The sequence below is a fragment of the Ambystoma mexicanum genome, chromosome 4p, assembly GCF_040938575.1.
Source record: "Ambystoma mexicanum isolate Mex_15411 chromosome 4p, UKY_AmexF1_1, whole genome shotgun sequence".
In the NCBI taxonomy this organism is placed as follows: Eukaryota; Metazoa; Chordata; class Amphibia; order Caudata; family Ambystomatidae; genus Ambystoma; species Ambystoma mexicanum.
The window spans coordinates 1288699225-1288724588 of NC_090927.1; the positions used below are offsets into that span (position 1 = coordinate 1288699225).

Sequence of the window (25364 nt, forward strand, 5' to 3'; positions counted from 1 at the left end):
CACTGTGCGCTTTCCTCCGCCGCAATTTGAGTCATTGTGTTAATTAAAGTAAATGTTCTCACTTAAAAGTGTCTTTTCTTGGTGGTCAAGGCTTCCGCCCGGATATTGGGAGAATCAGAGGTACTCTTTTGCATCGCTCACCTTAAATTTGTCACTGAAGTTCTCATCCATTTCCCTCTCCTCTATCCCAACCAATTGTCTGTTCCAATTCCTGCTTGCATGAGGATCTACTATGTTCTACTTCCTTTGCTGATAAGGGAGTTGAGATGGTCAATGGTCCGCACCCCCTGTATCTTGCTAAGCCAGTGAGAATTTACTTGGGCCACACTTAATCCTCTTCAAAAGGGTAAAACCCTCTGTCATGTATTACCCTTTACATGTGAAAAAGAAACCCATGAACGTTAGGCCATGGAAATTGTTGATTTGATCCATCTGCTAAACCTATCCGGGTTCCGTGCAGTCCCCTTCACTACCGGTCCCGTAAAGGTCTACCAAGGCAATGTCTTCTGCCTGGGTGGCTTACGGGGGCTGACCTAGATGGTATTTACAGATCTAAGCTATATGTTGGACCTTCATGGCCATCCTTCTGGTCCGCTGTTATGTCTTGCATACATGACTGAAAAGAAATTCTGCAAATAAAGAACCTAGCTTGTTCTACACAGTTGTGTCTAGATGGATTTGGGCAATATCTGTTCCACTTACTTTTCAGAGGGTCATGTGGTAATCACTGAGACGAGGATGAGTTACCAAATAGTAATGCCTAGATTGCTTCCAAGAAATCCCTACACATACTCGTCCCAGTCCAACAACCCATCTCCCCTTGCATGGATCAAATTTGGCATGTATTGGCACTGCTTTGGTATTATCAGTTGCTGGGTCCTTGATTCCTCCATATACCCCACCTAAAGGGGAGGAACCAGTGAACTGAACCCAGGCATTTTAAAAATGAGTTTCACAGGGTGCCTGTTTCCAAGGTGCCTCATATGAGAAGAACTGGGACAAGGAAAAGTAGGACTCTGGTAATTAGATTACTGGTAAGTATTGAAGGCATTAGCAGACAGTCCAGCTGTCAACAGGTTCTGCAAGAGAAACTATGGTGAGGCACTGATGAGGTGCAAAAGGGGACAGGAAGGACACATGGAAGGATCTGCGTCCCAAAGGCACAGCCTGCCAACTGTTTCATATGTATCGGCTTTGACTAGAGAAACATGATATCGTCAGGTTACAGGATGACACACATTTCCAACATTCCATAAGAGTCCCAAGATCATCCTTCTTTTCTTTATTCTATTTCTCAATGAAACAGCATAGGTACATTACTGGTAATATGACTTTCACATATATATTTGTCAAATTAATGAAACATTGAAAAATATGTATATTATTTTATTTTATATCATCAATATGCTAACATTAATATGTCTTGTTTTTGTGTATTGTCCTCTTAGGAAATGATTCTTCATTCCCTTATTCTGAAGCAATCGTTCCTGCTACCATTAACAAATTGCGTTCTAGAAGCCTGTCTTCATCTCCTACATTTTCATCTGAAGTAAAGTCAAGGCGAAGCAGTCTGAGCAAGAGTACTGATGATTTAACGTCAACAGTTGTCCTACTTCAAGATAGATTTGATGGAAGATCTCAGACAGTAAAAGGAGAGCTAGAAGAAATGTTTGTCAGCACTTGTGTGACAGCACAAGCAGTTTCCCAGTCAGAGAATCTAAGTGCTGACAAGTTTGATGAGTATTCTAAAGTCTATTTAGAACAAACTGCATTTCGGGCAAAGGATAGAAAAACAAATGCAGAACAATCCTGTAGTGACACTGAAGAATTGCTTTCACATCGTCCCGACAATCTGAAAGGGCTATCCTCTTTTCACACACATCAGAACAATTTAGAATGTTTAGGATTAAAATATCCTGTTTCAAGTGGATTACCTCCAATTGTATGTTGGCCAAGCATTACTGACAAGAATACATCTCCTGGAGAGTGGGAACATATTCTCTTGCCGTCTCACTTTCAAGCTTCTGCTAATGATGCTGACTCGACTGATGGGTAATTTTCATTTTTTTCTTTAAATTTTCCATCCCAGCCTCACAATAAATGTGTAGTTTATTATTGATGCATGCATAATGAGTGAAAGAAAACATCTGTAATATTTGTTATTAATCTCGATTGCACAATTCTGAGCTGTTGAATATTGCATCATGATGATATAGCTTCCATAGTCTGTTGTCTCGTGATTTTCACTGTTCTCAAGAAACTGCACCACACTGTTTCACTTGCTTGCCCTTTAAAAACATGCCCTTTTTTCTGAAGCATCACATCAGGTACTAACTGCATCGACCATTCCGAAACAGGTATTTTCCTGACTCTAAATACAAGCATATGCCTTTAATGTAGTTGGGCTTTTATAGAGTAATGATTCATAATAATGGTATTTTGTAAATGGGGAGCATGCAAACGGTGGAACTTAATTCGTAGCTAGAGGAGAAGAGTGAAAGTGAAAAGGGGAGGAAAATAAAAGGGTGGAGAGTATGTGTTGAATGTACTAGATGAAAATAGTGGTTAAGGATTATTACCCGTAGGTGATCAAGCTATTTTCCTTAAATTCTATGAGCCTTGTTTGTGAACTAATGGTTGGATTGTTTACTGGTAAGCATCATTATTCTGAGTCCGACTCTTGATCACCACAGCATTTACTTTGGGGGCCACTGCGTCACGAACTGGAACCAATGACATTGTTCTTCCTTGTCTAGGGCCACCCTCCTCTCTGCATTGGTCATGCATGAATACCATCCCCACACCCATCATTCCAGTTAATATTAACCAGTGATATTAGGGGCCCCTTTATTCTTTTTCTCAGAAGGGCGCGGAGGGTGGGGGTGCAAGTACTGTGACGGGGAATATTAGGACTAGGAGTATTGAAGATATTTGATAAGTAGACTATCCATTACAGCCATGTCATCCTTCTTCATCCACATTTTTCATTTCTAGGAATACCAAACCCCAAGGGGCCAATGATAAGAATCACACAATTCATTGAAACACTGTGCACCACCCATCACCTTTATTGTAACTCTCAGGGCATCTAGGCTCCAAAGAGTGCCCACACATAGAACGCTTCTGCCAAAGATGCAAGAGGGGTGCCCCTCTACATCAGCCTATAGTGTCTGATTAAAGTGTTGGGAGATCAGCCCACGTCCTACAAATGTCCACCAAAGGAACATCCAGGGAATCCATGCCTCTTACGAGGCAACTCTGAATCTCAGGTGGATGTGGAATCTCTGCTCCAGCGTGTTCCATGCTTGTTACTCGGTGAAACCATCTACTGATAAATTCTATCAAAATCTTCTTCCCTGCTCCTGCTGACCAAACGTACCTCTCAAAGATGCTATGCAACCTTCTCATAGGGATGTCTTCTCCAGATATGCATTCAAAATTGTGCCACAGTTCCTCCTCTGGGAATGAGGGATTTGAGAAGGAAGCATGACATCCTGGGAGTCAGGACATTTCGGCACCACCTTAGGAAGGAAAAAGGGGTTTCACTTAAGGACAATAGTGCTTATATTGCACATATTGTCAAAAGCAGGGGCGCCGAGTAATGCCCCCTTCATTCCCAGCCTTCTAGCTAATATGATTGCTACCAAAAGACTGTTTTAAGGGTGAGGAGACTGAGGCCCAGCTCCTTCATTGGCTCAAAAGGAGAAAACGCAAGATCTTTCAGTACTATTGGTAGATCCCAGGGAGGAACGCTTGTCAGAATGACCAATCTATCCAGAAATAAACTCTTAAAGAACTGGTTAACCAGAGTTTCCCCATCTTCAAGAACTATTTGGTGTAGAAAATGCCAGACCCTTTGAAAGATCTTCCGGCAATAATTCCATGAATATTGGGAAATCACAATCAAGAGGCTGATGCCACTTTTTAATCCCCAATCAACACAATTCTTCCAGTGCCTGCTGTATGAATTGAAGGTAGCGGGCACCGGGATCTCTGCACTAAATCTACCACCCGCCCCAAGAGCCCCGTCTCAGAAGATTCTGCTTTTCAATTTTCTGATCCTTCACACCCATCTGCTCTAGAAACGTGGCACTTTCACCAGAGAGGGCACAGCAGGAATCTTCCATACCTGTTCTACTGCCATCTCCAAAAGCAGGGGGAAACTGTGACCTTCTTGGCATAAAGGGAGAACCCCCTGGAACTAGAAGAATGGGATAAAAGGTATGAGACCCTCTTGCAAGTCCATACAAATGGCAGTCACCCTACGAGCTCCATCTCCCTGAAACCTGGAAAGGAAAGAGGTTTTGCTTTTAGGCAAAACAATTCTGAGGTGGTCCCGAGCCTATCTCGCTGAATGCCTCTGGATGTAGTTTTATTCTTGGTAGGGAGGCGAATGCCCCACAGAGTATATCTGCAAATGAGTTGTCCACACCTTTTTATGTGGTCAGATTTCAGGGAAGAATGGGTCTCAAGCATTAATCTTTCATAGAATCACATGCTGTTTGAATATTCCCCTTCGACAGGCTGGGAATCCTCGGTATAGTAAAGCAGTTTGTTTAAATTTAAAAACTGCTCCAACGTGGCCAGGTTTCCACTGGGACACATCCTAGGAAGATAGTCTCTCTATACGCCGATGGTCTGTTAATTTATCTAGGCGACCCAGCGGTCTAGTCACACAAATACTGATACAATACGGCAGATTCAGCGGGTTGAGAGTGAACTGGAATAAATCAATACTGTTACCGATCAAAGGAATAGACTGTATACCCCCTGAAGGCTCCCCCTATAGATAGAGATGGCACACTTCTGGTACTTGGGTATTCAAATTACGAACAAACTGGAGGACAATGTGGTTGATAACTTATGCCCAATTATGAAGCGCTTCACACAAGATCTTAACCACTGGGTAACACTGCTGCTGACCCTATTAGGAAGAGCGGCACTCTTAAAAATGCTAGCTCTACCCCGCTTCTTGTATATCCTACAGAACGCCCCTCTACACATCCCCACAACTGAATTTTGTAAAATAGATAAAACTTTGCGTAAACTATTATGGGGTTGGGGGGGGTGGACACCCAAGTATAGCACTCACCACACTCCAGAGATCCGTTTGGGAGGGGGGATTGGACTCCCACACATGCAAATATACTACTGGGCGAGTCAGATGGCAGCCGTAAATTACATATTACACGGCAACCCAGAAATGCCGCATATACGAGCAGAAATAGCAGCAAGACACCGCGAACCCCCACTCGAAACCCTGTATAAGGTGGTAAGCCGCCCCCCCCTCGCACAATAACTGCTCATACGACCGAAATCTGGAATGAAGCACATAAACACACAGGATGGGGCAGCAAAATCACTCCGATACAACCCCTCTGGAATAATGCCTCTCTCCCAGAAATCCACAAATTACCCAAATGGCCAAATTGGGAAACAGCAGGGATACACAAGATCCAACAGGTTATAAAAGATGGTAGAGCAGTAACTTTCACTGAATTAACAACTGAGTATAATCTTCCACCCACTGAATACTATCACCACGTACAGCTATCTCACGCACTCAACAAACACATGCCGAGTCTCGTTGACCTGCCAGAATGCACACCAATAGAAAGAAATATATATATATAATTTTTTTTTTTAATTTATTGTTTATTCAAACAATACAAACCAAACTTGCAGTATATTAATAACAGTTTCATAATACTTTGTTTAATAATATTCACTGCTCCCCTTATCCCTCTCCCCGTTCCGAGCCTACTACTTTCCGCAATCTGTTCCGTCATCCTGCAGCAGGATCTCCCCTTCTACGGGTTGCATTGGGTCTTGTATTGATCCAAACAACTCCGCTATTAATAATTTCCAGGCCATCAGGGTCTCTGCCTCTTCCTCCCCCCGGCACTGCTTGCTTCTAACCATACCATGGTTTCTGCCCATTTCTGCAGGTCTCTCCACCACACCTCTAATTGTGGCCCGTAGCATGTCTTCCACCCCATAGCTATCCTCCTCTTTGCAAGCACATATTCCAGGTCTTTTAGTTTGCTCACATGCTGAAGGTCTCGGGGTCTGGGGAAGCCCCCCAACAAACAGGCCCACACTGTATCAACCACAATCTTGACTCCTCTCTCCGCTAGCTTTTGTGCCACTTCGCTCCAGAAACGCTCAATGACCGGGCATGACCAAAACATATGAACCATGCCCGCATTCTCTTCATCACACTTGGGGCATGCCTGCCGTCCCACCTTTTTAATCCTTGATATCCTCTGCGGGGTCATGTACGCTCTATGCGTGATATATAACTGTATCTGCTTTAATCTCGCATTCCTCAAGACCCTCTTGTGGTACCCTTGGGCTCTTTCCCACAACCCATCCTCCATCGAGGTTCCCACTTCCGCCTCCCAGTCTAGTCTCAGTTGTACTACCTATTTACCAACCCTAGACATCATCATCTCATGTATTCTGGATATCTCGTGTCCCCCCTCCACTATGTCATATATCATGTCTATGGTAGCATCAGGTTCTTCCGCCAGTACCACTTCAGGCCATGTTCTCTTTGGTTCCTGCACCAGTCTATGATACGTGATATACTGGCCCGTATGTAATCCAGTTTCTTCGCCCAGCACTTTAAAATCTATGATAGCCCCCTCTAGCCAAATATTACCCATTGTTGCTAACCCAACCGGTTCCCAGTGATTTCTGATTATCATCCTCAATTGCTTGTCTCCCCCTGCCAGTGCAACCAGCGGTACCTGCGGGGAACATGGGGATGGGCTCTCCATCATCTGGCATGCCCTGCGCCACATCCTCCACCCAAGTATCATCAACTTGGGACGCCCTTCCATTTCTGTCTTGGGCAACCACACCATCTCTTTTAAGTAGAATGGGGCACAGTCTTGTCCAAACAGCCCTGATTCGGATGTCACTTCATCTGAGAGCCATTTAGCAACATATTGGAGTTGGCTCGCCACATAATAAACCTCATAATTGGGCAGTTTTATGCCCCCTTTCTCATGGAAATTCTGGAGTTTCCAGGAGGCCACTCTGTTTTGCGTGCCATGCCATAGAAAATCCCTGCACATACTGTCCAGTCTAGTGAAGAATTTCTTGGGTATCCAGTTCGGGGTATTCCCAAAGTAATGCAGGAGCGTAGACAGAACCACCATCTTCAGCATTGCCGCACGCCCCATCATCGCCAAAGGCAGCTTTACCCAGAACCTCATGCAGTTTTCGATCTTCTTGATCGCCACCTCTGTCTTGAACCTATGATCATCTGCCACCGCGTGGTATATGTCTATCCCTAGATAGCGAAACGTACCTACTGCCCATGGTATCAGTAGCACCGGTAGTTGTTCCAATTGGATCCCTTTATATCCGCTTAATGGAAACATGCTAGACTTCTGAGGGTTCACTGCTATCCCAGACATCTCCGCGTATCTTCCCATTACTTCCAGTGTATATTGGAGGTTTTCCTCCGGATGTCGTAGATATAGCAGCACATCATCTGCATATAAGGATATCAGATGTCGTTCACCCCCAACCGCAATGCCTATCGTATTGTTGCCTCAGGTAGATCAACAAAGGTTCAGGAGCCAGTATATACAGCATAGGGGACCAAGGGCAACCTTGTGTGGTGCCCCTACGGAGTTGCCACCTTTCCGATATCACTGCTCCAGTTTTAACTCTAGCCAGCGGTTCCCTATATAACATCTTAGCCCACTGCAGGTATCCAGGACCCATCCCATATCGGGCCAGGGCCGCCAGCATCCATGCCACTTCACAAAGTCAAAAGCCTTTATTGCGTCCAATGACACAATTGCTAGTTCACCCTCATTTTCGTTTCCATATTCAATGACCCTGTGGAGCCTCCTGAGGTTATTTGTGTTTCTGTTGGGGACATAGCCTGTTTGATCAGGGTGTATTAATTTACCAATTACTCTCCTCAATCTGTTCACCAAGACAGCCGTCAGTATTTTACTGTCTTGGTTCAACATCGATAGGGGCCTTTATGACTCGCAACTCTGCCCAGGCTTATTTGGTTTGGGTAACGGTATTATGACTGCTTCTCTAAGTGACTCATGCAATCTGTCCCGCTCCTATGCCTCATTCAACATCTCCAGAATTCGCTTGGGAGTCCGTCAGCTCCCGGAGTCTTACTAGTGGGAAACTGCCTTACACCTCCTCCAGCTCGTCCAAAGTAATCGGTTCATCTAGCTCCTCTCTCTCTTCGGCGCTAATCTGCGGCAGTCCTTTATCCTCCAGTGTTTCCGCTATCATTGCACAATTGTCCCCCCCATCATCTCCATATAGCCGCCCGTAGTAGTCTACGAACTCCTGGCTGACTCCCTCTTGGGTGTCTACCACCCCCCTGTCGTGTCTCATTATCGTCCTAATCATGGGCTGAGGGTTTCACTTTTATATAGCCATGCCAAGATCCTCCCAGGTTTATCCCCTCCCGCATGCTGTCTCTCTATATATTTTTTGTAGTTGAGGTTACACAGTCTCTCCCAGAGCCCAGCACACCTTTGCTGCAGCCTGAGTATCCCTTCGGCGTATTCTCTAGTATTATTTCCTCCTTTTTGCTCCCTTTCCAATTCTCTCTCCGCTTCCTGCAAGTCAGCCAGGATCCATCCCTGCAGCCCTTTGGATTTTGATATGGCTACTCCCCTCATCACCACCTTGAAGGCCTCCCACAGTGTGCCCGCCGAGTCAACGCTGCCAGTATTTGTCTCAAAGTAATTCACTATCTCTTCCCTCATATCCTCCTTAAACAGGGGGTCCTTAAGCGCTTCCGCTCTGAGGCGCCATGTCGGGATCCTCACCCTCAGGGGACGATATTGCCATCCGAGGATCAGGGGCGAGTGATCCGAGAGGACTCCCGCTCTGTATTCAACATACGTGGTCTCCGCCACTATCTCGGGTGTGCCAAAAACATAATCTAACCTAGTCTGTAATTGCTGTGGGCCAGAATAATGTGAGTAATGCGAGTAATGCCTCTAGGGGGTGTTGCGCCCTCCATACATCTTCAAGCCCAAAGTCATTTAACAGTGTTTGCATTGCCTTGGCCTTGGCAGATGGGGTAGGTCTATCCGTTCTCTCGTCTGATCTGTCCAGTTTAGGGTTTAGTACACAGTTTAAGTCCCCTCCCCAGATCACCGAACTCCCCGCACACATGCTGAGGTGATTACTCAATGTTTTAAAATATGCCGCCGTATTCTGGTTCGGGGCGTATGTATTCACTTATCTCTCTGTTTTCCACCGATCCCCGCATAATGACCATCCTCCCATCCGCCTCAACCAACGTCTGGAGCAACTGAAATGTGACATGTGGCGCCACCCAGATAATCACTCCCCTGGCATATGCCTAATGTGACGAACCCACCACAGTCCCCCTCCATTTCTTCCCGACCATCTCCAACTTGTCTTGTGTCAAATGCATCTCTTGCAGTAGAGCTATGTCTATCTTTTGCCTACGCAGGTATAGCATGACCTTATTCCTCTTCAAGTAACCGTTGAGTCTTTTGACGTTCCAGGTGACTACTTTAAGCTCCCCCATGGCATGGCAAAATTCCTCCTCCTCCCCTCACCTGTTTGGTCCCAATCCCTCTGGTGGAAACGTCTATATAGGCTCGTACCCCAACTTTAACTCCGCCCAAAAACCACACAACAAACCCTCCCACCTCCCAACCGCCCGCCTCCCAATCCCCCCCAACAACAACAAACCCCCCCCCACTCTACCTTCCCCCAACAACACCCTCCCCAATTGTTGCCCAGCTCCATCCCTGGATCTCAGGCACCCCCACATCTAGCCCTTTCTGGCAAAGCCTGTACTCGCGGCCCAGCAGGGTAAAGTCACCCTAGTGGCCGACTTACTACTAATACTTAGGGGTAGGTTGCCTTCGTTCTGTCGCTCCTATGTATTCAAAGTTCACTACGCCTAGTGTTACCCAATTCACCTACGCATTATAATCACTATATTCCAGTCCAATAGGGTTATAGAGTCCATTATCTACACGGTACAGTTCAAATGTTCCAAAGCCTCATCTTAGCTTTTCTCCCGCCTATCCCCTCGGTGTTCCCAATACCTTCTCCTCACTTATCATGTTTCTGGCCATCCTCTTCCTCGTCTTGCTCTGGGCAGCCTTGCAAGTCCAGCCACTTCACTGCCTCCTCTTGGTTGTCAGAAAAGAGCGCTCTACCCTTGTGCAAAACTTTCAGCTTCGTGGGGTACAAGAGCATGTACCTAATTCCAGCCATGCGCAATCGCCTCTTGACCGCTACGTAGCTATACCGGTGTCTGGTCAAAGGGTCGACTACAAAGGGTCGAATGGTCAAAGGATCGACACCAAAGGACCGAAAACAAAAGGATTTAATTTTTTTTTAAATTACATTTTTTTGGGGGGTTTTCGTTTAGGGGAAACAAGTGGTTTTTACCACAATAAACGGGACCCCCCCCAAAAAAAATTTCAAAAACAAAAAATGTTTCGATCCTTTTGTTTTCGGTCCTTTAATGTCGACCCTTTGACCATTCGATCCTTTAGTTGTCGACCCTTTGACCTATAACCGCTATACATCTGTCTCTGCACCAGCATGGTGTAGTCCGGATATGCTGTGATGTTTGTGGATGCTCTCTCTGTCGTTCCCCCTTTACAAAAGTACTCCAGGATCTTCTCCCTATCTTTATAGTTCAAGATCTTCGCAATTATTGCTCGCGGCGGGGCCCCGGCCGTGGCTTCCTCATCAGCGCCTGATGTGCGTGTTCGACTGCAAAACCTTGCGAGAGCTTGTCTGCTCCTATTTCTTGCAGAATCATATTCTCCACATAGTCCGTGGGGTCTTGTCCTTCTTCTCCCTCCGGCAGGCCGACCACTCTGTTTTCGAGGTTAGCAACCTGTTGCTTCAATATGTGGACCTCCTTCGCATTGTTTGTACTGACTTCTGTGTTAATCTTGACTGCTCTCTCCGGGCTACTTGTCCTTTCTGCCAGTGCCCGGACATCCTGTCGCAGCAAGGTGACTTCGACTCCAACCGCATCTATTTTGTTCTCCAAAGCCGTCCGCATAGCCGCCATTGCCGTCCCCCATTTAGCGTTCAGTTCTGATATAGCGGCCAGGACCTGATGATTTTCTCCTGCCGCCACTGTACTTTGCACTGGGGTCGAGGCGGTCCGCTGCGCCTTTGCGAAGGTCTCCATAGTGGATTGTTTGCTCTTGGCCTTCACTCCTCTTCCTGTCATTGTGTAGCTTTCTCTGCGTGTTTGGTTTTGGCTCAGTGGTATTGTGCCTCTGGCTGTCTTGTCCGGCGCTGGGGCGTCTACTTCGGAGAGTTGCGATAGGTGGTAGCCCGAAAGGTTGCGTTTCGAGTGGGTTGTGTCCTCCCACGCCTTCCCCTGGTTTCTACAGGCAAAATCCCTGTGGTCCACTCCTGCCAGCCAATGGGACCACCTTCACCGTCACCTCCACTGTGCCTCGGACCTCTGCAAAGTTCGGAGCTGTATACCCACCTCAAGGGGAACCACTGCCTATCTCCCATCCTGCAGGGCACATGTCTGTATTTTCAGTCGGCGCCACCTGCTGTTTTTGACGGCTCCTGTGGAGCTGTCAGCCACACCGTTCCAGCCACTGCCCCCACGCCTGCTGGTGTATCCGGGGTGGGGCTTCTGTAACAATTACTTCAGTCCTTGGAGAGCGCCCTTTACACGCTCTGCTGTGTCTCTGGCGCACCGTGGCCCTGCTCCGAAATCCCCTGCATGTCACATCAGGCGCCACTCTGCAGTACCACTTCACACTGCTTCCGTTCTTCCGTTTACTGCCCCCAACTGGGTGTGTGCCTTGTGTTACAGATCGTTGCGCTGCTTTATTGTCCTTTTTGCATCCTGCTTACCAAACTGCAGAGCTTGCCCCCGGCGTACCACTGGGTCCCTGCTGCTATTCACAGGACTGCCTTTGCCCTTTTGCAGGCTTATCGTGTCAAGGGAGCTATCCCAACAACATCTGACTCTTTATTAATGTCCTCATGTTCTCCGAATGTTTGTGGCTTATGCCGTGCACAGTTCGCCCGCTCGCCGGGGTAGCGCTGCACGCGTGCATTCACCTCGCAGCGTGCAGTTCCCCTGCAAGTCTGTGCAGCCTCGCCACCTCAGTATGTCTAATTAATACGCTTTGTCGGGGGGCGAGCGCACAGTGTCCGAGTTACTTAGCGGCTTTCAACTGCTTCCCGATCCGTCCTGGGGGACCGGTGGGCATCCCCGCCCGTTTCGGATCATCTGCCATTCTCCGCCTCTTTGCCACACTTTATTGCGTGCGGGGGGCTCTGCGTCCCTCCTCACGGCTCCGTGGGGTTACTCCCTGCTCCAGCAGTCCTGCGATGCCTCAGTGCAGGCGAATTTGTCCCACCGGGCGTGATTTCCTCTGCACAGCAGCGCCAGCTGTTCTGTCCAGGCGAGCCTCCAGTTCGGGGTCAGTCCTCCCGATCAGTGGCTTCTTTGTCCCGAGGTCGTAGCCATTTTGTTCCGACCCCGCAGCGCTCGTCAAAGTCTTCAAGGCCTCCTATCTCCTTACATGGCCATACGTTCAGGCAGCAGCTGCATCCGTTCGGGTCCCTGTGTGTTCCGACTGCAGTAGACATATTTTGTTTTGCTGAAATAAACGTCAAATCGCTTGCGTTCGTTCGGATCAATATTCGCAATATCAGCCAGAATCCGACTAATCCAGCTCAAGGTGCTGCATAGAATATATTACCGACGAACAACACTACAGGGTTGGGGCAAGACTGCTGATGCCAATTGTCTACGCTGTAAACAAGAAGAGGGCACTTTCTTTCACACTCTGTGGCAATGCCCGCGCATGCCACGTTTCTGGCAGAAATGCTGCGACAGGTTGACACGGGTAATGGGCCGTACAATCCCATTGGAGCCAAAACTCTTGCTGTTAGGGATAGAGGAGGAAGGGGAAATGACCCGCTTTGAAAAACATTTGTTTTCAACAACCACGGGACTGATGAAAAGAACCATTGCACAATTATGGGGTTCAGAGACCACCCCCAAATATGCCCAGTGGGTGGCGGATGTGGATGCTAGCATAGCGATGGAACACCACGTCTACACAGCCATAGGATGCCCTGGGAAAGCCAGCAAAATCTGGCAGAAATGGGTAGAAGCCATATGATGACCGAAGGTAAATCTTACAAACCTGCTGTGTAAAACCCATTGAACCACCATGCAACCTGGAGATAACGCATGCACTGCCTGGTAATGAATGTTGTAATTCAATTATCGATAAACTGGTCGCTATGCCTTTGATGTATGAACAAAATTGTAGTTTGTATGTTACAAGTTGTTGTGTCTGAAAGGTTTTTTTAAAAAAGTGTTATTAAAAACAAAAAAATAAGAAACTGCTGTACTAGTCATTTTGGGTTATATTGCCTCACAGCTAATTGACAGGTTTCCCTTCGCTCCACCCACGGAGGCCATCTTCAAAGTTTTTACCTTAAGTGTTGGGTGTCCTCAAAAAATCTCTCAATTTCTTCAATGATTTTTCCACTATTTCTGCATTTATTCAGATATCCATCCACTGTTCACGATGTCGGGAACTTCCTCTGCCGATTGGTGGTTTGGTTCCTGCTTTCCAGCTCCTCCAAATACGATTAAGAAAAGCCTTTTCAAGGCCTGTGCTACCTGCCATCTCAGGAATGTCTATGTGGAGGAGCTCCACGACTGCCTCTACTGTCTTTATCCGGACCACAAAATGTTCAGTCTCCATCAAGACTCTTCGAGACAGTCACTGAAGGTTAGTGACGTGGTTAGACAATGGTTCTGGAGCCTCTGATATGGCCTCTGTCCGTAGCCATGCTCCCCTCAGGCAGAGCAGGCTCCTTGAATTAACCTCTTCATTCAAGAGATCGAGGTCCGACAATAACACTTCCCATGGGAAAAGGACAAAAAAAGGATCTTCCCACTCTACATCGAGCTGCTGTTTAGTTCATGTCAACGTCTTCGTCTGCAGTCCCCTCTGCCACTATTTTGTCCATGAAGGCTGCTTAGTCTATGGCCATGAAACCCCAGTCAGTGTTTTCTAGTGACCTGCTCTAGTCTTCTACGAAGAAGCACTCATCCACGCCTGGCTGATCGACGACTTCTTTGTCTACGAAACCTGTCAACGACCCATGAACATTTCGAATCCTATGTTCTTCACGACCCAGCCGATACCAATTCCAGCAATTTTGTCAATGATGGCTATTGTACACCGAACTCCGAACATTTGTGTATAGGCACGTTATAAATGCCAGATCATATCATATCATTAGCATCTCTCACCATTATGATCCTCATCTATGGTAAAAGTGCACGACTCCTTTTCTATTGCTGTCAGGCGTCTCTACGTCTGGAGATTCTGCTTCTGTGCTTTCTGCACTGCCTATGCGTACCCGTTCACTGTTTATGCTGGCTCCTTCGGTCCTTCCTACCGTTCCTGGTCTTGCTATACTTCATACAGACGACATATTGCAATCTGGCAGTGAGACAGACCTTGAACAGGGAGGTGTCTTTGGCTGTTAACACATTGACAAAACTTTAGTATAGTCTCTACCGTGTTCAGTGCCACCCGACGAGGTGAAACATCTAGATTCCTTCAGGAAATGCATCACCTCCATGGCTGCCACTACCATCAAGGCGGCCAATGCAATAGCTATCCTGTCCTGATATGACGCGGAGCTCTGGTTAAAGATGGGCCCAATCTCGGATTTCCTTTCCGACGACGAGAAGCATGAAGCTTTTGCCCTCCTTCACAAGGTGGAAACCGCCTCTGATTGTGCAATTTCAATGGCTGGAGACATTACGGACTCTGGCTTCCGGCAAATCACCAACGTTGCTGTTCTCCGATGTCAAGGTTGGATGAAGGCCACTAACTTTTGACCGGAGTGCAATCAAAGCTGTTGTACATTCCCTTTGATGGGGAAGATCTATTCGACAGCATGGTGGATGACCCACTTCAGGCAATGAAGACGGACACCGCCCACTCCCTGGGCACGCAGCACCCATGGTGTCAGAATATTCGGTCCTGGAAGACAAGTTTCTCATGGACGTCTAATAATTTTTTGATGCCTGACCGGTCCCAGTCTCACTGGTCTAGTACCTATCACGGATCTGAAGTCTACAAGGGCAAGTTGCAGGCCTACAGAGGGAATCGGCACTGTTGCGGCTCCTCGCATACCACAGGCCTTTCCTCAAAACAGGCTGGAACAGACTCCGCCCTCGCCCCTTCACTTCCACACCCCAGTATGCGGGTGACTCTCCAAGTTCGTCAAACAGTGGCGTTCCATTCACACAGACAAATGGGTGTTGTCGCTGATCCGGCATGGCTGAATGCTAGAATTCATCAAGCACCTGCCCTCTGTACCGCCGTTGTCCAACGTCTTCAAGCTCTTGCAGTTACTCTTACGAGAAGTTTACTCTCCCCTCTCCAAAGGGACAATTGAGCATGTCCCCCCTCCAACAACAAGGTCAAGGAGTGTACTCAATATACTTTCTGGTGAGGAAGAAATCAGGGGGTTGAAGGCTCATTCTCTGCCTGTGCCTTCTCAACAAGTTCCTGCAGGCTCAAACCTTCAAAATAGTCAACCTTCAGCATATTCTCACACAGCTGCGGAAAGAGATTTTTTTTAATCACCCCTAGGTCTGGAAGACACATACTTGCATGTCCTAATCCATCTCCGACTTTGGCAGTACCTTTAATTCACTGTAGCAGGTCAACATATTCTATTATAGGCCTTGCCCTTCGGCCTCAGCTCAGCACCCAGGATATTCACGTAGTGTCTGGCTCAGGTGGCTGCTGACCTATGTCGGCCAGTGGTGCATGTCTACCCGTATCTCAACTATTGGCTGGTTTGAGCGTGCTCGCTTCGATTGGCCCATCAGCACTCAGAAGCCCCGATCCATTGCTTGATGTCACTGGGGTTCTTTGTCAATTTTGCCAAATCCTGCTCGACACCCTGACAACCCGTTCTATTCTTAGGGGCTCAGCTAGACATGCTTTCCTTTAATGCTACCCCTTCAGTGGACAGAGTCAAAGCCATACTAGCAGTGACTCTCCTATCATCACAGAAGAAGTATGCTTCAGCCCGCATGTTGAAGTCCATGCTAGGGATGATGTCCTCCTACAGCCAGTTAATCTAGCACTGCGGGCTTCCAATGTGGCCTCTCCAGGAGTTGCTCGATGGAAACAGATCTTCGGTGCATGGGGGGACAGAATTCTTATGAGATGCCCTTTTTGCGACGCTCTACGCTGGTGGTTGCTTTGCTCCAATCTCACCCAGAGACCACCCTTTTGTCCCCCTGACCACCAGGTCACGGTCACTACAGATGGGTCTCTTGAGGGCTGGGGAGTCCACACAGGCTTTCTCCATGCTAGGGGTCTCTGGTTGCAAGAGGGAAAAAACGTTTCACATAAATGTCCTGGAGCTAGGCGCTGCATTGTGGGCTCCGAAGTCTTTTCTACTGCAACTTCAGGGCTGGGTTGTCTGTGTATTTTCCGACAACACAATAGCAATGTTTTACATCTGCAAACCAGATGGATGGAGATTACTTGTTTAAAGAGGATGTGCGCATAATAGCAAAACACTGTGTTACACCATCTAAGATGGTCTTCTCAAGTTGTTCTATAAATGACTTTATCGTCAAAATAAGCCCCACAGAAATCAGAGTAGGGCTATAATATTTTGGCCATAAGTCGTTGGACAGTGGTGGGGCCATAGTGTAAGCCAAAAGGGTGGACTTTGAACTGGAATAGTCCCAGGGGCGTCGAGAAAGCTGCCCTTTCCTTATCAGGTCCATGCACTGGGACCTGCCAGTACCCCTTGGTTAAGTCTAGGGTTGATAGGAAGGTGGCATTTCTGAGCTTATCAATCAATTCGTTGATGCACAACAATGGATAGGCATCAAAGTCGAAGATGGCATTGACTTGGTGGAAGTCTATTTGTGACCAATACTATAGGGGAGGACAATGGGCTTGAAGAGGGTTAGATGATATTCACCCTTAGCATTTTGTTCTCTTCCTTAACCACTGTCTGTCTATGGATTTACAGGACTCTATATAGTTTCAGATGGACCACTTTTCCTTTGGGGTTCTGAAATAGTGATGAGTGCCTTGCACTCTTCCTGGTTTCTCAGTGAATACATCAGGGAATATTGTGACTAAATCGTTTAAATATTCTTGTTGTTGACTAGACAGCTCTTGGGGAATTAATTAAAAGTTATTTGTTTCTTCGGGTACCAAACAAGATAGTGTTGTGGCATTGGCGGCGGAAGGATTTTCCTTCTGCTCTTTTGAGATTTACGTGGTAGAGTTGGGTCTTTTGTTTCCTGTCACGTTGGGCTACCTTATAGGTACAGGTTCCTGTTCGTTCTAATATTTCATACAGCCCATGCCACTTGGAAACATGTTTGTTTTCCGAGTTAGATAAGAGGACTAATACCTTTTTGTCCTATTGAAAATTATTTTAAGTTTACCTTTTTGTCGCAAGTGGACTTTGGTTGTGCTTGGGCTTTTTCCATATGAGTATAAACTAGATTCAAACAAGTTTCATATGATCTTGCAATCTGGTGGCTGCTTGCGAAAGGGGAATCGGTGCCTCTTCTCTTTCTTCCCAGGTCTCCCAGAGCATGTCCAGGACATCCCTGGGTTCTTTACCATAAATTAGTTGAAAACAAGAGAATCCAGTGGACGCCTGAGGGGTTTTTCTTACTGCAAATAGGACCCAATGGTAAACTTCGGTTCTTAAGGTTGTGATGTGGAGCATTTCCTTGACTTCACCCATGAGTTTGCTCATAAAATTGTATCCTTGATCTGTTACACTTCAGACTTCCCCACCGGCATCCTTGCAGAATACAACTTCTTTACAGGCTCCTCTATGGTCCAGGTACAAGCTACCATGGCGTCTGTACAAACGTCGACGCACTCCAGGTCACCTGACACGCCTTGTACGTGGAAGACGTACAGCAAGCCATGCCCCCCTTTACGACTATAAAACCACCGTCTTCCAAGGGGCTCGTTGCTGCTAATTAGCGTTACCAGCTAAACGCGGTTTCATCCGTTTCCTCTTCGTGTCTCCCTACACGAATCCTTATCTGAACTCCTGGTTTTGACCTTTTGCCTGAATATTGGATTGCTTCGTCTCCTCCCTTATTCTTGTTCTGATCGTTTGGTTGTTGGACTCGGAACGCTACTGGAATACGGCTCTCTTCTCTGTCTTGCGGTTCTTCCCTGGCTGCCGCTCTGCACATCATTTTGCTGTCTTCATCCGGATCATCTCAACAACTACTCAACTATACTCGTGTACTCGGGTACATATCTATTGTCTTCCATGGACATTGTCTTCTGTTGGATTCTGGGACATTGAGTGACTTTTCTGTGAGATTTTTCTTCAGTGCATATGAACGCTTTCCTGAACTGCACCAAACCGACCCTAGTGCGTCCCTCGTGCCGTTCGGGGTTACTTACCTATACTAACTTCCCTGTTTGTTATTTTCTCCTGTCGTTGTCTTCAGAATCCTGGACTCCTCTTACTCCATTTATCTTTACTCAGGTCAGTTGTTAACAATTCTATAGCTAAAGTGGGAACCAATACTGATTTAGATAAATTCCACTCATTCGTGTTATTCTTTGTAGATTATCCCGGGGAAACACAACTCCACTCCAATATCCATATAGGTAGTTGTCCAATCATTTTAACTGTTCTAATCACTTGTTTAACATCAACACATAAACACTGTCTAATATCTTGAATCGACAGACCGTACCCCTTGGACTGGTTCTGGGGGTACCTGGAGGCGTAACTTTGGCATTGTGAGTTTTCCATAGTTGCGAACAGGTCTATTTCCGGAAATCCCCATTGCGTGAAGACGTCTAAGACGATGTTTTCGTGCAATTGCCATTCGTACTCTTCGGGCAGGGGGAAGTCTCTGCTGAGTTTGTCTGCTAGCAGATTGAGTTCCCCTGGTACATGTTGTGATAGTAGGAACATGTTGTGTTTGAGAGCCCACTTCCATATATTCTGGGACAGTTTGGACAGTCCTGGAGAGTGAGTGCCCCCTTGTTTGTTGAGGTAGTACATGGCTGTGGTGCTGTCTGTGAGGACCATCACTGTCTTTCCTTGTAGGTGTTCCTGAAAGGCTTTCAGTGCTTTGAACACTGCTAGAAGTTCCAGCAGGTTTATATGCTTGGATGCTAAGCTCGGAGTCCACGCTCCGTGAGCAGTCTGATGGGATAGGTGAGCCCCCCATCCTGTGAGGGATGCGTCTGTGGTTAGAGTGGCTTCCACTGGGGGTGTGGCAAACGTTTTCCCTAATAACAGGTTTTCTTTTGTCCACCACCTTAGCGAGAGAACTAAGGCCTGCGAGACCACCACTAGATCGTCCCATTGTCCGCTGGCCTGACACCACTGGCTGTTGAGCCACTCCTGCATTGGGCGCATGCGCAGGCGCGCGTGAGGTACCAAATAAATACATGACGCCATCATCCCTAGCAAACGCATAGCTTTGCGTACCGTCACCTCTCGACCTGCTACATAATGGGGGATCTGAAACAGCATGTTTTGGACCCTCTCGTTGGAGGGGAAGACGAGGCCGTCCTTTGTTTGAATTAGAGCCCCTAAAAATTGTTTGACTTGGCTGGGTTCTAAGCTGGACTTCTTTTCGTTGATGGAGAAGCCCAGTTGGTACAAAAGGTCTACGGTCTTTTGGGTATTGGAGAAGCATGTCTCGTAAGAATCCCCGGTTATGAGCCAGTCGTCGAGGTAAGGGTATACTGGGATGGATAGCCTGCGCAGGTGGGCCGCTGCTACTGCTAGTACTTTTGTGAATACCCTCGGTGCAGAAGCTATCCCGAAGGGTAGTACTCTGAATTGGTAGTGTTTGTTCCCTATCTTGAACCTGAGGTATTTTCTGTGTGCTGGCAACATTAAAATATGAAAGTATGCATCTTTCATGTCTAGCGTTGTCATGTAATCCCCCTGTGATAACAGTGGGATTACTTCCTGCAAGGTCACCATACGAAACTTCTGTGGTTTGACAAAGTTGTTCGCTGGGCGCAGATCTAATACAGGGCGCATGGTTAAGTCCTTTTTGGGTACAAGGAAGTATACTGAATAAATACCTTCTGTTACCTGAGATAGGGGGACAGCTTCTATCGCTTCTTTTTTCAGTAGTTGTTCTACTTCTTGTTAAAGAATGGTGAGGTGCTCTGGTGATCTGCGTTGGTTTCGCGGGGGTTTGTACTTCGGGTAACCGTTGAATTCTATGCAGTATCCGTGGGTTATGGTTGATAATACCCATCGGTCTGACGATATTCCCTCCCATGCTGATAGGAACGATGTTAGCCGGCCCCCGACCGGTGATGCATGGGAGGGGACCCGAATCTTCGGGTCATTTGCTGGTATTGGGCGTGGAACCTCTGGGGCTGGAGCCACGACCTCTTCCTCTGCCACGACGTTGGCCTCTTTGACTGAACTGGGTGTTACCCTGGTTAGAGGGCCAGTTGGTAGCAGGGTAAAATTGTTGTTGGTTTTGTTGCTGTCTTTGGCCACGAAAGGAGCGTCTATTACCATAGCCTCGCCTGTTAGGGGGTCTAGAAATTTGATCAAGAGTCTTGATGGTATCAAACTCTTTTTTAGCATGTTCTAGGGCCTCATCAACTGCCTTCCCGAACAGATGCGTCTGTTCTATGGGTTTATTTATGAGGGAGGCTTGGGTTTCGGGTTTAAAACCTGAATTGCGTAGCCAAACGTGGCGTTTGAGAAGTATTCCCTGAACCAGGGAGCGGCCAGCAGTCTCAGCGGCATCTAGGGAGTTCTTAACGATGCCCTGGTTTACAAGTGTTCCCTCAGATATTACAGTCAGCAGACGTGAACGCAGGGGTTCAGGTGCGTCCTCTGCCTCGCTGCGCAGCTTGCTCCACTGTGCATCTGCGTAGCTAGCTAATAGGGAGTTGTTATTAGCAATTCTAGTAGAGAAGGCGGCGGAGGTCGTGATTCTCTTTCCAAGAGCGTAGAGCTTCTTGCCTTCTCTGTCAGGTGGTGCTTCACTAGTGGATAGTGGTACCCCTGCTCTTTTTCTTGTGTTGGTAACTACAAGGGAGTCCGGAATAGAGTGCCCTCTGATGTATAAAGGGTCAGAGGATGAAGGGCTAAAGAGCTTTTCTATTCTAGGGTTGACCCCTCTTACTAAAGCTGGATTAGAAAGGGAAGGAGAAATTCTTCTCTTAATAGAAGCCAGGAGTGGAATAGACTGGCTAACAGGGGCTTTTTCTTTAATAACTCTTTCTACAAAGTCAATGTCCGGAAGAGTTTCCCCTGTGTCAATCTCAAAATGCGCTGCTGCCTTGCGCAATAGTGCATTGAGGGAAGGTTGGTCATCTATGGGAGAGGAGTTCCCAATATGTGAATCCTTGAGAGGAGAAGGGTGAAAGGCATCAGGGTCTGAGTGCACTGATGGGGATTGCCAAGGCTGCACTGACGGGGATTGCCAGGGCTGTGAGGTAGCTGTATCCTCTTCAAAACCTATTGCAGTAGTGTAAGGATCTTCTTCGACCCCCTCTTCCTCAAGTTCTTCTTCTTCTCCACCCAAACACTCCTCATCTTCCTGAAGGTATTGCTCCTCCTCAGTGAGGTCATATACATCTGTGGAAGGGGGAACCAGCCTAGGAATCTTGACTCTAGGGTCATCCTGGGGCCATTGTCTTGGTCTTTTGTGAGTGGGTGGGTCTTGGCTTCCTAGAAACCTTTCCATTTTCTCCATGCAAGAATGGAGTCTTTCAAGGGTCTCATGGGGTACCCCTGAATAGTCTAGAGGGGGGAAATCTGTGTTTTCACCTTCGAGCCGCTGCGAACGCTCCCACAGCGTCGACGAGAGGTTTCCGTCTCCTTCTGAAAAGCCCTCCGGTAGTTCAGAAGCGTCCTTCGATGGAAGGGGCAATTCCTGGCTACTTTTCTGCTTTTTCGTCGCGGTATTCGACGTTTGTTTCGTCGTCCGCGCACGTTTGTCTTCGGAGACAATTCTCGCTAGGCTCTCGACAACGAGTTTGTCAGTCGAGGGCTCTGGTGTCGACGTTGTGTGCGTTGCGCGTTGTACCTCGACGGCCGCTCTATGGAGCGTTACGTCGGCTGTTTTTGGGGTAGCGCCCGTGGTAGATGAAAGCCCAATCGCTGGTCGCGGCTGCGTTTGCGGGTGGGGCTTGAGACCTTTACGGTCTGCGGTAGACGCCGGAGTGCCCTGCGTCCCCTTCGGCGCTGATGGATCCTTCGTTCTCGACGAAGAAGAGCCGTGGGTTGTATGTTTAGCCTTATGGGGTTTATGTGCGTCCTTGTCGCCGGGGTGTCCATCCCCATAAGCAGGGCGTGAGCCGAGCCCGTCGGGGCCGGGGACGGACGTCGAGGAGCGAGAGCGCTCCTTCTGGGGGTGCATGACTTCCGTAACGGACGTCGAGTTATCGCACTCCTCGTCACTTTCAGTAACAGCGGCAGCGGGTGAGGAAACTGACTTCGACATCGCGTAGTCCGCCCACCTCTTAACCTTACGTTCTTTAAGCGTTCTTGGTTTTAAGAGCTTGCAGGCTGCGCAGCTGTCCTCTTTGTGATCGAGGGGCAAGCAACGATTACAGAGCTTGTGCTTATCCTTCCAAGTATATTTGCCCCTGCAGCGTGGGCAAAACTTAAAAGGTGTCCTCTCCATAGCTGAGGCAATAATAGCTGGCGATAACAACCCCAAGGGAAAGAAAGGGGAGAAAGAAAGACATTCTCAAAGAGAAGATAAAGTTCGAACCCCCACTCTCCCTACTGTATGTTGGCTGTCGAGGCCAGGCCACGTGTTCGGCAGCGCCGAAGGATCTCCTCCGCTCTTCCTCTCCGTCGAAAATCTGTTCGGCGGAGAAACAGCTTCACAGCTAACGTCGAGGGGAGGGATCGTTAACAATATATTTTAAGTATAACAAATGGACCGAGGTCCGTGGCAAGTATAGCAATGTCTCTCTAGGAGCTCCGCGAAAGGCGGAAAAAAACAATCTGAGGGACCTCGACGCGTGAGGGATTGTGGGTACAACGCACGTCACTATAGGGATAGTGTTACAGACACGCCTTGTCGACGTCCCCTTTTCGACTACGAAAAACAAAATGCAATACTCCGCAGTGACCACTGGATGTCGGACCTATGCACAGCATGTGAATCTAAGCAGATACAACCATCAGAAATGCTTTTACGGTAAGTAATGCATTGTCATTCTTTTGCAACATTGGTATTTGCGGTGTGTGTTCTCCCCGCTCTTTTACTCAATTGACACCTCTGTCTGTTCTAACTGAAACAGCAGAGAGGTACATTGTGGAAAAGAGACCCTCTTTGAGGAAGCCTGAGTCTTTTACTCAGGGGAGCTGGGATGGAAGGCTGAATTCGGAATTCTATACTACCAACACCTCCAAGGTCGCGTTCTCCGCATCTTCGGCCTATTCGGAGTGGTGAGTAACAGATCTTTTAGAATTTCCTTAGGAAAACCAGCCCTGGAAAAATATGTTAATAGGTGTTTTAAAATCTGCTGGGTGGTGGTGGTCCGCATAGTGTATGCCTCTGGGTATCTGGTAGCGTAATCGACGATTACGAGGACATATTTTCTTACCCAGTCTAGAGGTTTCAAATGGTCCAATGATATCCATCCCAATCCTTGAGAAAGGGACTTGTATTCTTGGTAAAGGAGTTAGAGGGGAAGGCAAGGGAATACGAGTACTGGTTTTCTTACCTATTTCACATGTCTGAATGAAGTTCTTTATGTTGGCATGGACACCTGGCCAGTAAAACTTCCCACTGATGTGTGTCTGGGTCTTAGATTGTCCCAAGTGTCCCCCTGTCAAATGAGAATGTGCAGTATCTAGTATGATCTTCCAATGGGTTTTGGGGATTACTAACTGATTTTTACTTAGGCCTTCTGTGGATATTTCCTTTCTGTACAGTAATCCCTGTTTTAGGAAGAAAAAGGGACTTCTCTAATCCTTCCCCATCAGATATCACTTGCAAGAAAGCCTCTGCGAGTGCTGGATATTTTCGCTGGGCGAAGGCTATATCGGGAAGGGTGGTAGGTGGTTCTTCCCCTTTTACTGCAATGATAGATGGTTCACCAGCTTCCCCATAGCCTAAGGTACCTCTCTCAGTATCTTCTGGTTCACTCTCATGAGGAAATAAATTCCTTTGAAGAATTCCTTGTGTAATTTTGTCCCAATGATGTACTTAAAATGGATTTTCGCCATAGTTCTTTAGGAGAACCTTTTTCTCCCCGGAAGTCTTTATCTATCTGGTAATTATATATGTATATATACAATTGGTTATTTATAACGCGCTTAATACCCTGAGGTTTCTAAGCGTGGACCTGGGGATCGAAACTGTGTTGCTCCGTGTCATCTTGCTTCGAAGGTGGGCGCGTTGCCCGTGAGCTATCCTCCCAAGACTCCTGCTAGAACATCTAAACCGAACTTCCAGGCTAGGCCAGATTTTGGAGCCAATCTTATATAACACTGTGTGTGGGAATCATTCCTCTTTTCCCTGGTGGGGTAGTAGCTTCTCTGCTGCTACAGATATCGAAGCCTATGGCTTCTTTCATTGTGATAGAAGGATCGGAGGCTCTAGGACTAAGCTTCTGGAATTTAGGGTTCCCCAATTTGTCTCAATTGAGTCACATCCCATTCCTGACACCACATGCAAGGAAGCCATGGTATCAACGGTAAGACAGGCAGGCACAAGGGACTACAGTTCAAGGATGTTATTGAACTTTGAAAAAGGTTTGATAAACACCTAATCCTAAATCTAAAAGATGGGAGTAAGCTACGACCATCAAACAATGATAACATGGTCCTAGTGGTGTCTTTGTCAAAATAAAAGGGCCTATACTAAAAAAAGATTGCCAATCCTTAACTCTAATTGCAAATAGTGTTGAAAACAATGTTATGTAAAAGAAAGAAGTGTCCAATAAATTATATGTCAGTATATTAAGGCTGCTGGCCTCCCATCCCCACGTTTTCAGCATGGGACAAGGTGGCACACTCAAGTTTAGCACAGTCTCTGTATCACAGGTTTCCCCCTTTCTCACCTGTTTTCGTTGCCTGGTGACTTCCTCAGGCGGAGTCTTCTTTCGTATGGTTTGGGTCTTATACAAGCCCGCTCGGCTGTCCTCGGCTTCCAGATAGCATTCAGCTTCGATGTCCGGGATCAAGGGAAACTCCAGGAATTCAGAAAAGAGGAAGAGGTGCACGCGGTAGCGGTGCAGGGATTCCGGGAAAGGCTGGACAAGAAGGAGGGAAGGTAATTGAAAGAAGGGGATCCGGGAACCAGGAAACAG

At 47.3% G+C, this 25364-nt stretch overlaps 1 protein-coding gene across 1 annotated transcript in view; it reads left to right on the top strand.

Moving 5' to 3' along the window:
* The window catches only part of LYST (lysosomal trafficking regulator), a 3942656-nt gene that overhangs the window by 1520870 nt on the left and 2396422 nt on the right, over positions 1–25364 (top strand). The window contains exon 23 of the mRNA XM_069606985.1: positions 1449–2052. Within this exon, the coding sequence (XP_069463086.1) occupies positions 1449–2052 (604 nt within the window). The remainder of the gene's footprint in view (positions 1–1448; positions 2053–25364) is intronic.